The sequence below is a fragment of the Oncorhynchus masou genome, unplaced genomic scaffold, assembly GCF_036934945.1.
Source record: "Oncorhynchus masou masou isolate Uvic2021 unplaced genomic scaffold, UVic_Omas_1.1 unplaced_scaffold_1146, whole genome shotgun sequence".
Classification (NCBI taxonomy): Eukaryota; Metazoa; Chordata; class Actinopteri; order Salmoniformes; family Salmonidae; genus Oncorhynchus; species Oncorhynchus masou.
In genome coordinates this window covers 54,789-71,980 of record NW_027001207.1, presented here as the reverse complement: position 1 = coordinate 71,980, position 17,192 = coordinate 54,789, and the positions used below count along the sequence as shown (strand labels likewise).

Below are 17,192 nucleotides of genomic sequence, written 5' to 3'. Positions count from 1 at the left end.
GAGACTGAAATTTTTTCCCATTCCTCCTTGCAAAACAGCTCGAGCTCAGTGAGGTTGGATGGAGAGCATTTGTGAACAGCAGTTTTCAGTTCTTTCCACAGATTCTCGATTGGATTCAGGTCTGGACTTTGACTTGGCCATTCTAACACCTGGATATGTTTATTTTTGAACCATTCCATTGTAGATTTTGCTTTATGTTTTGGATCATTGTCTTGTTGGAAGACAAATCTCCGTCCCAGTCTCAGGTCTTTTGCAGACTCCATCAGGTTTTCTTCCAGAATGGTCCTGTATTTGGCTCCATCCATCTTCCCATCAATTTTAACCATCTTCCATCCAAACCATGATGCTGCCACCACCATGTTTGACAGTGGGTATGGTGTGGTCAGGGTGATGAGCTGTGTTGCTTTTACGCCAAACATAATGTTTTGCATTGTTGCCAAAAAGTTCAATTTTGGTTTCATCTGACCAGAGCACCTTCTTCCACATGTTTGGTGTGTCTCCCAGGTGGCTTGTGGCAAACTTTAAACAACACTTTTTATGGATATGTTTAAGAAATGTCTTTCTTCTTGCCACTCTTCCATAAAGGCCAGATTTGTGCAATATACGACTGATTGTTGTCCTATGGACAGAGTCTCCCACCTCAGCTGTAGATCTCTGCAGTTCATCCAGAGTGATCATGGGCCTCTTGGCTGCATCTCTGATCAGTCTTCTCCTTGTATGAGCTGAAAGTTTAGAGGGACGGCCAGGTCTTGGTAGATTTGCAGTGGTCTGATACTCCTTCCATTTCAATATTATCGCTTGCACAGTGCTCCTTGGGATGTTTAAAGCTTGGGAAATCTTTTTGTATCCAAATCCGGCTTTAAACTTCTTCACAACAGTATCTCGGACCTGCCTGGTGTGTTCCTTGTTCTTCATGATGCTCTCTACGCTTTTAACGGACCTCTGAGACTATCACAGTGCAGGTGCATTTATACGGAGACTTGATTACACACAGGTGGTTTGTATTTATCATCATTAGTCATTTAGGTCAACATTGGATCATTCAGAGATCCTCATTGAACTTCTGGAGAGAGTTTGCTGCACTGAAAGTAAAGGGGCTGAATAATTTTGCACGCCCAATTTTTCAGTTTTTGATTTGTTAAAAAAGTTTGAAATATCCAATAAATGTCGTTCCACTTCATGATTGTGTCCCACTTGTTGTTGATTCTTCACAAACAAATACAGTTTTATATCTTTATGTTTGAAGCCTGAAATGTGGCAAAAGGTCGCAAAGTTCAAGGGGGCCGAATACTTTCGCAAGGCACTGTATATACTCACTGTGACATCAGAACAGGATATTATAATGAGGAGTTCTACGTGTTCAGGACTCACCCAGACCAGGCGTACGTGGCCAGACCAAACCAGGGAGAGTCAGAGGAGGCTGTCGTCTTGGGAATCACAATCACCTCCTTCCCTCCCTCATAGCACGCCTGAGGAGCAGAGAGCACGTGCTCAGACAAAGCTGCGCACGTGTGTGTGTGTGTGTGTGTGTGTGTGAGTGAGTGAGTGAGTGAGTGAGTGAGTGAGTGAGTGAGTGAGTGAGTGAGTGAGTGAGTGAGTGGGTGAGTGAGTGAGTGAGTGGGTGAGTGAATGAGTGATTGAATGAGTGAGTGAGACTGTCTGTCTGTGTTCCTACTTTACAGGTGTAGATGCGGTTGTCGTATTGAGCAGTGTAGCGACAGCGGTGTTTAGCCTCGTGATCCACTTCCTCTTTCAGATGGTTCATACTGTTCACACAGCCAGACCTGACAGGAAGAGGTTTGTTACTGTACTGTTCACACAGCCAGACCTGACAGGAAGAGGTTTGTTACTGTACTGTTCACACAGCCAGATCTGACAGGAAGAGGTTTGTTACTGTACTGTTCACACAGCCAGACCTGACAGGAAGAGGTTTGTTACTGTACTGTTCATTACAGCCAGACCTGACAGGAAGAGGTTTGTTACTGTACTGTTCATTACAGTCAGACCTGACAGGAAGAGGTTTGTTACTGTACTGTTCACACAGCCAGACCTGACAGGAAGTGGTTTGTTACTGTACTGTTCATTACAGCCAGACCTGACAGGAAGAGGTTTGTTACTGTACTGTTCACACAGCCAGACCTGACAGGAAGAGGTTTGTTACTGTACTGTTCACACAGCCAGACCTGACAGGAAGAGGTTTGTTACTGTACTGTTCACACAGTCAGACCTGACAGGAAGAGGTTTGTTACTGTACTGTTCATTACAGCCAGACCTGACAGGAAGAGGTTTGTTACTGTACTGTTCATTACAGCCAGACCTGACAGGAAGAGGTTTGTTACTGTACTGTTCATTACAGCCAGACCTGACAGGAAGAGGTTTGTTACTGTACTGTTCATTACAGCCAGACCTGACAGGAAGAGGTTTGTTACTGTACTGTTCACACAGCCAGACCTGACAGGAAGAGGTTTGTTACTGTACTGTTCACACAGCCAGACCTGACAGGAAGAGGTTTGTTACTGTACTGTTCATTACAGCCAGACCTGACAGGAAGAGGTTTGTTACTGTACTGTTCACACAGCCAGACCTGACAGGAAGAGGTTTGTTACTGTACTGTTCACACAGCCAGACCTGACAGGAAGTGGTTTGTTACTGTACTGTTCATTACAGTCAGACCTGACAGGAAGAGGTTTATTACTGTACAGTAATAGAAAGCATTCCTGAACACTGAGAAAGAGAGAGACGCCTTCCTACAGCTGAGAGATATCTGAACACCGAGACAGCGACAGAGAGATAACTGAACACTGAGACAGAGAGAGAGAGACACCTTCCTACAGCTGAGAGATATCTGAACACCGAGACAGCGACAGAGATAACTGAACACTGAGACAGAGAGAGAGAGACACCTTCCTACAGTTGACAGATATCTGAACACTGGGACAGAGACAGAGAGATAACTGAACACTGAGAAAGAGAGAGAGAGACCTTCCTACAGCTGAGAAATATCTGAACACTGAGAAAGAGAGAGAGACACCTTCCTACAGCTGAGAAATATCTGAACACTGAGACAGAGAGATAACTGAACACAGAGACAGAGAGACTCACCCACAGCTGAGACAGAGAGATAACTGAACACTGAGACAGAGAGACTCACCCACAGCTGAGACAGAGAGATAACTGAACACTGAGACAGAGAGATAACTGAACACTGAGACAGAGAGATAACTGAACACTGAGACAGAGAGATAACTGAACACAGACAGAGAGATAACTGAACACAGACAGAGAGATAACTGAACACTGAGACAGAGAGATAACTGAACACAGACAGAGAGATAACTGAACACAGACAGAGAGATAACTGAACACAGACAGAGAGATAACTGAACACTGACAGAGAGATAACTGAACACTGACAGAGAGATAACTGAACACAGACAGAGAGATAACTGAACACAGACAGAGAGATAACTGAACACAGAGAGAGACTCACCCACAGCTGAGACAGAGAGAGATAACTGAACACAGACAGAGAGATAACTGAACACTGAGACAGAGAGAGAGATAACTGAACACTGAGACAGAGAGAGATAACTGAACACTGAGACAGAGAGATAACTGAACACTGAGACAGAGAGAGAGAGATAACTGAACACTGAGACAGAGAGAGATAACTGAACACAGACAGAGAGATAACTGAACACTGAGACAGAGAGATAACTGAACACTGAGACAGAGAGAGAGAGATAACTGAACACTGAGACAGAGAGAGATAACTGAACACTGAGACAGAGAGATAACTGAACACTGAGACAGAGAGATAACTGAACACTGAGACAGAGAGATAACTGAACACAGACAGAGAGACTCACCCACAGCTGAGACAGATACTGGAGCAGGTGAAGTATTCATCAGGGAAGAAAGAGCTACTGGCCAGGTGCTCTTCTGGGATATCCCCACTGAAACGCTCACTCAGGGCCTAGAAGGGAGAGAGAGCGCTTTGTCACAGGTGTTAAAACAGCTGGTCATTCATTATTCACAAAACACTCACACACACACACACACAACTGTACACAGGTTGGCATTTATTGTCATGAATGTTGGTGTAGAGGCAGCTCTGCAGAGTGGTCACTAGCTAGACTCAAAGTTAAAAAAACACAATTCTGATTTTAAACCTGACCTTGACCACACTGACAACCCTAATGCAGCATTTCCCAAACTCGGGACCCCAAGAGGGGCACGTTTTGTCCCCCCCCCACTACACAGCTGATTCACGTTACCAAAGCTTGATGAGGAGTTGATTATTTGAATCAGCTGTGTAAGGGGGGGTTCAAACCAAAATGTGCACCTCTTGAAGGGTCCTGAGTTTGCCAGACCTGAAAAGAGGTGTTACTGTACTGTTACAGGTTGTCAGTGTGGTTTGTTACTGTACTGGTTTAAAATCAGACCTTGACAGGAAGAGGTTTGCCCTAATGCCTAACCCTAAATGAAGAAAATATAGTCAATTTTGACTTTGCTGCTGGCCCATCTAGTGTGCTGCCTACAGGGCAAGATTCGTGACAATAAACATCAATCTGCGACCTGTACACACACACACACACACACACACACACACAGACAGACAGACAGACAGACAGACAGACACACACACAGACAGACACACACACAGACACACACACAGACACACACACACCCACACACAGACACACACCCACCCACACACAGACACACACACACCTGCAGGGCTCTGTATATAACGTTTGCAGAACGTGGTGAGCGGGTAGTGTTGTTATCTAACTGTTGCTCCAGACTACGCAGGAGACCGCTGAAGTCTGTCGGGGGGTTGTAGGTTCGAGTCCCGCGGTACTGGATGGAGCTGAAGGCCTCGGGGAAAAGACCCAGCTTTCTGAAACGCTCCTGAAGCAGACGCTCTGCAGACTCTGATGGGTTGTCTGGAGAGAGACGGAGAGATATAGAGGAGGGAGAGAGATATATATAGGAGGAGAGGGAGAGAGGGGGAGAGAGAGAGAGGAGTGAGAGAGATATATATAGGAGGAGAGGGAGAGGGGGAGAGAGAGAGGAGGGAGAGAGATATATAGAGGAGAGGGAGAGAGGGGGAGAGAGAGATAGAGGACTGAGAGAGAGGGGAGGGAGAGATAACTGAACATAGGAGGAGAGGGAGAGACAGGGGGAGAGAGAGATAGAGGAGAGAGAGAGAGACTCACCCAGGAGGGACAGGAGATAACTAACACAGACAGAGAGAGGGAGGGAGGGGAGAGAGAACACAGAGAGAGATATATAGAGGGGAGAGAGAGGAGGCTGAGAGAGGGAGAGGGGGAAGTATTCATGAGGAGGGAAAGAGAGGCCAGGTGCTCTTCTGGGATATCCCCAGAAACGGGGGCCTAGAGGAGAGAGAGAGAGTCAGAGGTGAGAACAGCTAGCGATATTATTCATATGCAGGAGGAGAGGGAGAATGAAGGGTAGAGAGATATACAACCATAGAGGAGAGGGGGCACGAGCTGATTCACGTTAGCTTGATGAGGAGTTGATTATTTGAATCAGCTGGAGAGGGAGAGAATGAGATCTTGGGGGAGTTTGAGAAATATTAGGGTTGTCAGGGGGTTAGAGAGAAAATCAGAGGGGAGAATGCCTAACCCTAAATGAAGACAATATAGTCAATTTTGACATAGAGGCCCAGGGAGAGAGGGCAAGATTCGTGACAATAAACATCAACCTGGGACCTGAACACACCACACACCACACACACACATACCTGCAGGGCTCTGTATATAACGTTTGCAGAACGGAGGGGTAGTGTTGTTATCTAACTGTGGTACGAGGAGAGAGAGTCTGATAGAGGAGAGAGAGAGGGGTGGAGGAGAGAGAGATATATAGAGGAGGGAGAAAAGGGAAACGTGGAGGCAGACGAGACTATGATGGGTTGTCTGGAGGAGAGGAGAGGGGTGGAGGAGAGAGATATATATAGAGGAGAGGGAGATAGGGGAGAGAGAGAGAGAGGGAAAGACATTAGCTACAGGTGACTACCAGAATGACATGTTATTTCCACTTTCTAAAATGAAAAGTTAATTGAGGACAACCCTACTACGGCCTATATCTCTGTCTCAGGCCCTAACCCTGTCCTCCTAAATCAAATCAAACCCTGTCCTCCTAAATCAAATCAAACCCTGTCCTCCTAAATCAAATCAAACCCTGTCCTCCTACATCATTTATAAAGCACGTTTCTTACAGGGAATGCATTTCAAGGAGCTTAACTATTAAAATAATACAAGATGAGAAAGATTAAAACAAAACATTTTCTAAATGAAAGATGAAAATAGTCAAACAACAATAAAATAGATAATAGTATAGATAGTTTTAAAAAACTCATTCTATATGATCTATACTCAGTAAAAGGCTAAAAAGGTGTCTTAAGATCTTTATTTAAAAATCTTTACAGTTTCTGAGGGCATCAGATCCTCCGGGAGGCTGAAGACAGCCTCACCAGGCCAGGACCATTGGGACTGAAGACAGCCTCACCAGGCCAGGACCATTGGGACTGAAGACAGTCTCACCAAGCCAGGACCGTAGGGGCTGAAGACAGCCTCACCAGGCCAGGACCATTGGGACTGAAGACAGCCTCACCAGGCCAGGACCATAGGGGCTGAAGACAGCCTCACCAGGCCAGGACCGTAGGGGCTGAAGACAGCCTCACCAGGCCAGGACCGTAGGGACTGAAGACAGTCTCACCAGGCCAGGACCGTAGGGACTGAAGACAGCCTCACCAGGCCAGGACCGTAGGGGCTGAAGACAGCCTCACCAGGCCAGGACCATTGGGACTGAAGACAGCCTCACCAGGCCAGGACCGTAGGGGCTGAAGACAGCCTCACCAGGCCAGGACCATAGGGGCTGAAGACAGCCTCACCAGTAGGGGCTGAAGACAGCCTCACCAGGCCAGGACCGTAGGGGCTGAAGACAGCCTCACCAGGCCAGGACCGTAGGGGCTGAAGACAGCCTCACCAAGCCAGGACCGTAGGGGCTGAAGACAGCCTCACCAGGCCAGGACCGTAGGGGCTGAAGACAGCCTCTCACCACCAGCCAGGACCGTAGGGGCTGAAGACAGTCTCACCAGGCCAGGACCGTGAGGACCAGGCCAGGGGGACTGAAGACAGCCTCACCAGGCCAGGACCGTAGGGGCTGAAGACAGCCTCACCAGGCCAGGACCGTAGGGGCTGAAGACAGCCTCACCAGGCCAGGACCGTAGGGGCTGAAGACAGCCTCACCAGGCCAGGACCATAGGGGCTGAAGACAGCCTCACCAGGCCAGGACCGTAGGGGCTGAAGACAGCCTCACCAGGCCAGGACCGTAGGGGCTGAAGACAGCCTCACCAGGCCAGGACCGTAGGGGCTGAAGACAGCCTCACCAGGCCAGGACCGTAGGGGCTGAAGACAGCCTCACCAGGCCAGGACCGTAGGGGCTGAAGACAGTCTCACCAGGCCAGGACCGTAGGGGCTGAAGACAGTCTCACCAGGCCAGGACCGTAGGGGCTGAAGACAGCCTCACCAAGCCAGGACCATTGGGACTGAAGACAGCCTCACCAGGCCAGGACCTGAAGTAGGGACTGAAGACAGCCTCACCAGGCCAGGACCGTAGGGGCTGAAGACAGTCTCACCAAGCCAGGACCGTAGGGGCTGAAGACAGCCTCACCAGGCCAGGACCGTAGGGGCTGAAGACAGCCTCACCAGGCCAGGACCGTAGGGGCTGAAGACAGCCTCACCAGGCCAGGACCGTAGGGGCTGAAGACAGCCTCACCAGGCCAGGACCGTAGGGGCTGAAGACAGCCTCACCAGGCCAGGACCGTAGGGGCTGAAGACAGCCTCACCAAGCCAGGACCATTGGGACTGAAGACAGCCTCACCAGGCCAGGACCGTAGGGGCTGAAGACAGCCTCACAAAGGCCAGGACCGTAGGGGCTGAAGACAGCCTCACCAGGCCAGGACCGTAGGGGCTGAAGACAGCCTCACCAGGCCAGGACCGTAGGGGCTGAAGACAGCCTCACCAGGCCAGGACCGTAGGGGCTGAAGGGCAGCCTCACCAAATGTTTAGGTTCTGACCGATGGAACAACAAACTCATAATTATCTACGCTGCCGCCAATATCCAGCAACTTCGCACAGCCATTGAAGAGGAGTGGGACAACATTCCACAGGCCACAATCAACAGCCTGATCAACTCTATGTGAAGGAGATATGTCACTCTGCATGAGGTAAATGGTGGTCAGACCAGATGCTGACTGGTCTTCTGATCCACACCCCTACCTTTTCTTTAAGGTATCTGTGACCAACAGGTGTATATCTGTATTCCCAGTCATGTGACATACATAGATTAAGGCTTAATGAATTTATTTCCATTGACTGAATTCCTTATATGAACTGTTTCCACAAGAGCCACGGTTTAGGTTTTCATCCAATAGTACCTTGACCTCTTGATAAGCCTGGCAATGCCAACCCTGTACCTGAGCCCAGTAGCTTGGTGTGGACGGTCTCGTGGAAGATAATAACAGCTGGTCCCAGAGTGGACAGAGGGACGTCCAGGCCACACCGGGCCGTAGTGGCCTTCAGCTCCCTGGTGAAGTGCTTCAGATAGGCGTCCGACGCGTCGCCTAGGAACTTGAACAGGTCGTCGTGGAGACGGTCGGCGTGGGTACGGTAGATGATGAGGTCGGAGACGGCTAGGACTTTGAGGAGCAGCCGGGTGCGCTGGCCCTGATTGGATCCTGGGTGGCCAATAGAGAGGAAGAGGCCGTGTTAGTAGATGCCTCCTGACTGGTTATTGCTCCCACCGTTATCTTTATTTGATATGATAGCAGATTAAATCGGTGTGTCAATTGCGTAAATATAAATGTCACAGCTGCTGACATTTAGCAACATTCGTGTCATTGCCCCTCTCTCCTTCTCACCTGCCCCCAGCAGTCCCTCTGTGTCGATCACCACCACTCTGTGGATGGGATCCATGGCAGCCCAAACCCCCACGGTACATGACTCCTGGGTGGGGGACGTCTGGAACACCTCCCGCCCCAGGAAGAAGGTATGGTTCAGTGTGTGGGACTTCCCCTCCCCTGTGTTCCCGAAGATAGACACGACCTTGAGGAGTTCCTCAGGTCTACAGTCCAGCCGGCTCACAAAGGCTTCCTCATCCTTCAACTACAGGGGAAAGACAACAGAGCCTGGGGTGAGCTAGTTTAATCACCAACCGAGGTAATAGAGCACAGCGTACTTCTCATTTAGTGACCTACCTTTGACCCATAGACATATTGTCAAAAGTAGTGCACTATCATAGGTCTCTGATCAAAAAGTACTGCACTTTATAGGCAATACGGTGCTATTTGGGATGCAGCCTAGGTATTGTTAACCTGTATTTGCTTAGACTGCCTGCAGTCCGGGTCGATTTCTCCTTGGCCTTCCGTACAGGAAGCCTGTCCATTGTAGACTGGCTCATACAGACTGGCTTTCAGATCTAAAACGTCCCTAGGGGTTCGTGGCTACGGATACGTGGTTTCTATGGGTGTTGTTTCAATACCTGGATCGTAATATGTCTATATCCCAAATGGAACACTAATCTATAGTGGGTTCTGGTCAAAAGAAGTGCCCTATATAGGGAATAGGGCTCTGGTCTAAAGTAGTGCCCTATATAGGGAATAGGGCTCTGGTCTATAGTAGTACACTATATAGGGAATAGGGCCCTGGTCTATAGTAGTACCACTATATAGGGAATAGGGCCCTGGTCTATAGTAGTACACTATATAGGGAATAGGGCTCTGGTCTATAGTAGTACACTATATAGGGAATAGGGCTCTGGTCTATAGTAGTACCACTATATAGGGAATAGGGCCCTGGTCTATAGTAGTACACTATATAGGGAGTGGAAGCCATTTGAGATGTACCCCAGGTCATAACGATATAACTCACCTGCATCTCCTCCTTCGCATCCACCAGTAAGAAGCTGCGCACCTTCTCTAGTTTTGCCTTGAGGGCCTCCATCTCCCCTCCATCCCCAGCCTCCAGGCTACTATCCTGGACTTGACCGGGAGGAGGGTAGGGGGTCACGGGGTGCTTCCTCTTGTTTACCCCGCTATGGGTCCGCTTCTGGCAATCCAGACACAGGTTGATTTTACAGCCCTGGCAGCGCACCACCGCCCTCAGCCTGCCCCCGTTCACCCCACACCCGCTGCTGTCGCCCTTACAAGAGTCACAGAATGGAACGTGTCCCGGGGCGATGCGGACACGGTCATGGTTCCTCATGCGTTCCTGACGATGGAGCTCCAGCTCGCAGCGGACGCACTGCAGGCTGCCGCACTCGTCGCATTCAAAGGCGGCCTCATCTGAGCCACCGCAGGCGTAGCTCTCCTGACACACCAGGATGGTGTTCATCCCTTTATCTACCGACGGACCTTGACCACTCATAATGATCGCTTCAGTATGCTACTGCTAACAAGAGCACCTTTCTGTCGATAACCTGTACCCGATTAGTCTAAAACTGCACTGCGAAACCAAACTGCTTGGAAATATGTTTATGACTATATTCTATAGTGTTAAAGATGTACATGTATTCTTCTCTAGCGTATTATGTGGTTGTTTTTTCTGGTAGAGGTGTCTCTTCTATACACCCTCTTCTAACACTTAGCAGATGGACATGTAATATGAACTGTGAGAGGTCACTTTGACAAAGCCATATGTCATCAAAGTGCCTGTCTGTCAGCAAAACAATCACAACAACGACTTCCTACATACATGTCCAGACATGCAGCTATCCTACAAGCCCCACATGCAAGTAATCGTTAGCTGTCAATCAGCAACAACATTGTAATTATCTTGCTACTGCTAGTTAGCCTACTGTACGGTTAGCTGTTGTTGTTGTTGTTGTTGGCGAAGCAAATTTGACAGCAGAAATAGGCAACGGTAACAGTGTCAAAACGTCAACAAATCCGCTTTATAACAAAAGATGACACTCGCGTATTTTTCAGTTACTCCACATCAACTCAAACGACCAAATTTCTCAAGCACTAAAACCATCAACAAAATCCTTCGTCGAAAAACAAAAAAAATGGACGACGGCTGTTCCCGTAACCTAAACCGTTGCTTCTACAGAGGAAAAACGCTATTATATTTTAATAGAAAACATGGCATCCAGCGCAACTTAATTCAGCACAAAGACACCGTTATTATGTATACATTCGTTATATAATTTCGCTGCCCGACAGCTAGATTTCATTCGATGTTGTTCCCAGTTTCATCAGCTGATCGGCTTGTTTTGATCCAGAGGTTAAAAGTTACACCGCGCATGGCATTCTGGGAAATGTAGTAATACCAGTAGAGTTGTTGCTTTGAATCGCTTTAATGTATCAATAACATGACTACATTCCCCAGTATGCAACTCAACTCACTATGCAACTCAATGTTTGTAGTTTGTTAGCTGGCTAGGTAAGTCAGAGGTTTTCAAATCGATATTGTCCAATAATCAATACTTAGTTAAAGGAAGTGCATGCCATTCCGGATCCATACAATATGTTCGTTTTAATATATATATATATATTTTTGTCTGCACATTGTTAGCTAGCTAGTAATGTTATCTCACTGCTATCTGAAGACGTTACAGCTAGCCTACAGTAGTTTGGAAATGGTTAGATATCGCTCCAGCCGTAATTGATCTCTCTGGAGTGTCAAAGTCACTCGGGTTTTTTAGCAGGGAGTTCACAGTCAGCTCCACTAAAGTCTCCATAGGCAGAATGATGGCGTACACTTGTGCTGTCTGTGTATCTGCCTACACATATTCTGATTTACTGAGGTAAGGACACTAGGGCGGTGTCAGTCCCAAATGCCACCATATTCCCTGTACAGTGTACTACTTTGGACCAAAAAGAACTACACTGTATATGGAATAGGGCCATTTGGGACTCCTCCTCGATACCTACTGGCACGTGCATCAGTGGTCAACAATCCTGCTCTTGGAGATCTCCTGGGAGTGCAGGCTTTTGTTCTTGCCCGACACTAACAATCTGTTTCAACCAACTGCATCCGATGTTGTGTAGTTGAATCAGGTGTGTCAGTGCTGGGATAGAACAAAAGCCCACAACACCAGTAGCTCTCCAGAGCCACAGTTGGTGACCACTAAACTAGTTGACTCAGACGTATGCATAGAAATTATATGATACATGCTACATGTTAAATATGCCTATATGTCTCTTACTGGTGTGACCTTGTACAGTTCAATTAGTTCAACATCAATTTCTCTACTTCATTCCAGAACACAGCCGTTCTCTCCAGTGTCATAATCATCTTCCTTGTCGGTATGATGGTTCACATCCACTTTGTGAAGGTGGACCATGTGACACTCATCATTGGTTCCCTGGGTGACCAGGTGTCTTCTAGCCACGCCTCCTGCACGGAATCCTACAGACTTCATAGAGATGGGCAAGATCAAAGACATAGTAAATTAAAATGAAGCTATTGTGAGGTTCTGTGTTGTACACTATAGCCCGTTACCATATCATATGTGATGGAATATTATTTGCTGTTGGCTTGTGTGGGTATATGTGTTATGCAACATAGCTGACTTGAGACATCGTTAACAGTTTCAGGGCCATGGGCCTTTCTCGTGATGGAAAAAATACAGAATAACATGAAGACAGGACCTGTGCAATGAGTTGTGGGGGCACATTCAGAACGTAGTGTTGCGAGAACAAACAGTCTTTTGTTAGAGAACAGGAGCCAGGTGTTGTGATAACTCTATTGAGTGTGTGAGCGCATATATATTCTACACAACTACAACGACTGACCGCTGAAGCGCTTAGGGGGCTGGGACCAGCTCGGGCGCTAACAATCAACGATAGGCTGGGTGAGTTTAAACCACGCCCAGTCTCTACTCTGACAGGCCGGCTCGGAAGCAGGAACTACTTCTGTCAAGAGTATATTATAATATCTTTGTCAGGAACAAGTCAGTTCTCTGTTTGCCCTGCGAGGTGGGACAGAGAGCCTGTATATACTGAAATTGCATTTACCACTTATTGCTTAGCTAATAAAAAATACATAGCATACAATGGGTGACTCCGTGTCAGTAGATTCTAGCAAAGTCCTGATGGTGATGATGCTAAAGGAAGTGCATGTCATTCTGCTGATGGTGATGACCCTAAAGGAAGTGCATGTCATCCTGGTAATTTGGTAAACCACCTGGGTAAACCCCTGTCACTGACATCACTGCATACCAAGTCATGCAACATGTTTATAATATTTATTATGGTTATGTTATCAATTCTCAATGGAAAGAAACATGATGATGATACACCTGACTGAATATTTTGAGATGCTTTAAAACACACGCCAGGTTTTCGGTAATAGAAGAAACCTTTTAGGTCGGTCATCCAACTAAAATACGAGTCTCGTTACAGAATAGTTTATGAATGTAGGTCCTTACTTAAGAGCTACGTAATGTTATTATTTACTCAGATGCCTTAGATACCTGTCTCCATTTATTTTATTTTAATAATCAATCTACCTGAACAAAGTGTTTCCTGTGACCATGTCCTTATATACCGGTAATCATTTTAAGGATTTATTATTGAAACAATCTATTTAGAAATTGTTTTTAATTTATGCTTTAAAAAAATATATATCATTGTATATATTCTATTTGATGAGTTAATAGTGTTTATTATCATGTAATAATTTACCATCACTAGCTGCTATTCCTTCCATCGCCATTAGAGGACAGGACCTACCACCTTTGACTCAAACAGAACCACTTCCACCTCACACACAGGCAGATGATTGTAGGAAAACAAGAATTTGTTCTTAAACTGACTTGCCTAGTTAAATAAAGGTTAAAATATAAACATTAAAAAAAAAATATTATCTGACCAAGATGCAAAGTTCTACACTTTCTCATTCTTAAAATCAGATTTTTAATGTAACCCAAACCTGAATCAAAAGGCTTACCTTACGCCTAACACTTACCTTACGCCTAACACTTACCTTACGCCTAACACTTACCTAACGCCTAACACTTACCTTACGCCTAACACTTACCTAACACTTACCTTACGCCTAACACTTACCTTACGCCTAACACTTACCTTACGCCTAACACTTACCTAACACTTACCTTACGCCTAACACTTACCTAAAACTTACCTCACGCCTAACACTTACCTTACACCTAACACTTACCTAACACTTACCTTACGCCTAACACTTACCTTCGCCTAACACTTACCTAACACTTACCTTACGCCTAACACTTACCTTACGCCTCACACTTACCTTACGCCTCACACTTACCTTACGCCTAACACTTACCTTACGCCTAACACTTACCTAACACTTACCTTATGCCTAACACTTACCTTATGCCTAACACTTACCTAACACTTACCTTACGCCTAACACTTACCTTACGCCTAACACTTACCTTACGCCTAACACTTACCTAACACTTACCTTACACCTAACACTTACCTAACACATACCTTACGCCTAACACTTACCTTACGCCTAACACTTACCTTACGCCTAACACTTACCTTACGCCTAACACTTACCTAACACTTACCTAACGCCTAACACTTACCTAACGCCTAACACTTACCTTACGCCTAACACTTACCTAACACTTACCTAACGCCTAACACTTACCTTACACCTAACACTTACCTTACGCCTAACACTTACCTAACACTTACCTAACACTTACCTAACGCCTAACACTTACCTAACACTTACCTAACGCCTAACACTTACCTAACACTTACCTAACACTTACCTAACACTTACCTAACGCCTAACACTTACCTAACACTTACCTAACGCCTAACACTTACCTAACACTTACCTAACACTTACCTAACGCCTAACACTTACCTAACACTTACCTAACACTTACCTAACGCCTAACACTTACCTAACACTTACCTTATGCCTAACACTTACCTAACACTTACCTAACGCCTAACACTTACCTAACGCCTAACACTTACCTTACGCCTAACACTTACCTAACACTTACCTTACGCCTCACACTTACCTTACGCCTCACACTTACCTTATGCCTAACACTTACCTTACGCCTAACACTTACCTTACGCCTAACACTTACCTAACACTTACATTTACATTTACATTTAAGTCATTTAGCAGACGCTCTTATCCAGAGCGACTTACAAATTGGTGAATTCACCTTCTGACATCCAGTGGAACAGCCACTTTACAATAGTGCATCTAAATCATTAAGGGGGGGTGAGAAGGATTACTTATCCTATCCTAGGTATTCCTTGAAGAGGTGGGGTTTCAGGTGTCTCCGGAAGGTGGTGATTGACTCCGCTGTCCTGGCGTCGTGAGAGAGTTTGTTCCACCATTGGGGGGCCAGAGCAGCGAACAGTTTTGACTGGGCTGAGCGGGAACTGTACTTCCTCAATGGTAGGGAGGCGAGCAGGCCAGAGGTGGATGAACGCAGTGCCCTTGCTTGGGTGTAGGGCCTGATCAGAGCCTGGAGGTACTGCGGTGCCGTTCCCCTCACAGCTCCGTAGGCAAGCACCATGGTCTTGTAGCGGATGCGAGCTTCAACTGGAAGCCAGTGGAGAGAGCGGAGGAGCGGGGTGACGTGAGAGAACTTGGGAAGGTTGAACACCAGACGGGCTGCGGCGTTCTGGATGAGTTGTAGGGGTTTAATGGCACAGGCAGGGAGCCCAGCCAACAGTGAGTTGCAGTAATCCAGACGGGAGATGACAAGTGCCTGGATTAGGACCTGCGCCGCTTCCTGTGTGAGGCAGGGTCGTACTCTGCGGATGTTGTAGAGCATGAACCTACAGGAACGGGCCACCGCCATGATGTTGGTTGAGAACGACAGGGTGTTGTCCAGGATCACGCCAAGGTTCTTAGCGCTCTGGGAGGAGGACACAATGGAGTTGTCAACCGTGATGGCGAGATCATGGAACGGGCAGTCCTTCCCCGGGAGGAAGAGCAGCTCCGTCTTGCCGAGGTTCAGCTTGAGGTGGTGATCCGTCATCCACACTGATATGTCTGCCAGACATGCAGAGATGCGATTCGCCACCTGGTCATCAGAAGGGGGAAAGGAGAAGATTAATTGTGTGTCGTCTGCATAGCAATGATAGGAGAGACCATGTGAGGTTATGACAGAGCCAAGTGACTTGGTGTATAGCGAGAATAGGAGAGGGCCTAGAACAGAGCCCTGGGGACACCAGTGGTGAGAGCGCGTGGCGAGGAGACAGATTCTCGCCACGCCACCTGGTAGGAGCGACCTGTCAGGTAGGACGCAATCCAAGCGTGGGCCGCGCCGGAGATGCCCAACTCGGAGAGGGTGGAGAGGAGGATCTGATGGTTCACAGTATCGAAGGCAGCCGATAGGTCTAGAAGGATGAGAGCAGAGGAGAGAGAGTTAGCTTTAGCAGTGCGGAGCGCCTCCGTGATACAGAGAAGAGCAGTCTCAGTTGAATGACTAGTCTTGAAACCTGACTGACACTTACCTTACGCCTAACACTTACCTTACGCCTAACACTTACCTAACACTTACCTTACGCCTAACACTTACCTTACGCCTAACACTTACCTAACACTTACCTTACGCCTAACACTTACCTTACACCTAACACTTACCTAACACATACCTTACGCCTAACACTTACCTTACGCCTAACACTTACCTAACGCCTAACACTTACCTTACGCCTAACACTTACCTAACACATACCTTACGCCTAACACTTACCTTACGCCTAACACTTACCTTACGCCTAACACTTACCTAACACTTACCTTACGCCTAACACTTACCTTACACCTAACACTTACCTAACACATACCTTACGCCTAACACTTACCTTACGCCTAACACTTACCTAACGCCTAACACTTACCTTACGCCTAACACTTACCTTACGCCTAACACTTACCTTACGCCTAACACTTACCTTACGCCTCACACTTACCTTACGCCTCACACTTACCTTACGCCTAACACTTTCCTTACGCCTAACACTTACCTTACGCCTCACACTTACCTTACGCCTCACACTTACCTTACGCCTAACACTTTCCTTACGCCTAACACTTACCTTACGCCTAACACTTACCTTACGCCTAACACTTTCCTTACGCCTAACACTTTCCTTACGCCTCACACTTACCTAACAC

General features: G+C 47.1%; 1 protein-coding gene and 1 long non-coding RNA gene across 3 annotated transcripts in view; one reads left to right on the top strand and one right to left on the bottom strand.

Moving 5' to 3' along the window:
- The window catches only part of LOC135529357 (zinc finger FYVE domain-containing protein 1-like), a 32,193-nt gene extending 21,336 nt beyond the window's left edge, over nt 1-10,857 (bottom strand). The window contains exons 1-7 of the mRNA XM_064958137.1: nt 9,960-10,857; nt 8,951-9,194; nt 8,507-8,767; nt 4,735-4,949; nt 3,870-3,976; nt 1,676-1,784; nt 1,372-1,469 (exon numbers count right to left, since the gene is read on the bottom strand). Of these exons, the coding sequence (XP_064814209.1) occupies nt 1,372-1,469; nt 1,676-1,784; nt 3,870-3,976; nt 4,735-4,949; nt 8,507-8,767; nt 8,951-9,194; nt 9,960-10,454 (1,529 nt within the window). The 5' untranslated portion in view covers nt 10,455-10,857. The remainder of the gene's footprint in view (nt 1-1,371; nt 1,470-1,675; nt 1,785-3,869; nt 3,977-4,734; nt 4,950-8,506; nt 8,768-8,950; nt 9,195-9,959) is intronic.
- A 440-nt stretch (nt 10,858-11,297) lies between these two features.
- LOC135529359 (uncharacterized) lies at nt 11,298-13,087 on the top strand. Of its 2 annotated transcripts, none has more exons than XR_010453687.1 (2): nt 11,298-11,835; nt 12,295-13,087. It is a non-coding gene; the product is annotated as an uncharacterized LOC135529359 (long non-coding RNA). The 2 variants fall into 2 exon arrangements; XR_010453688.1 differs by having other exon boundaries at nt 11,441-11,471.
- Nucleotides 13,088-17,192: the final 4,105 nt, after the last annotated feature.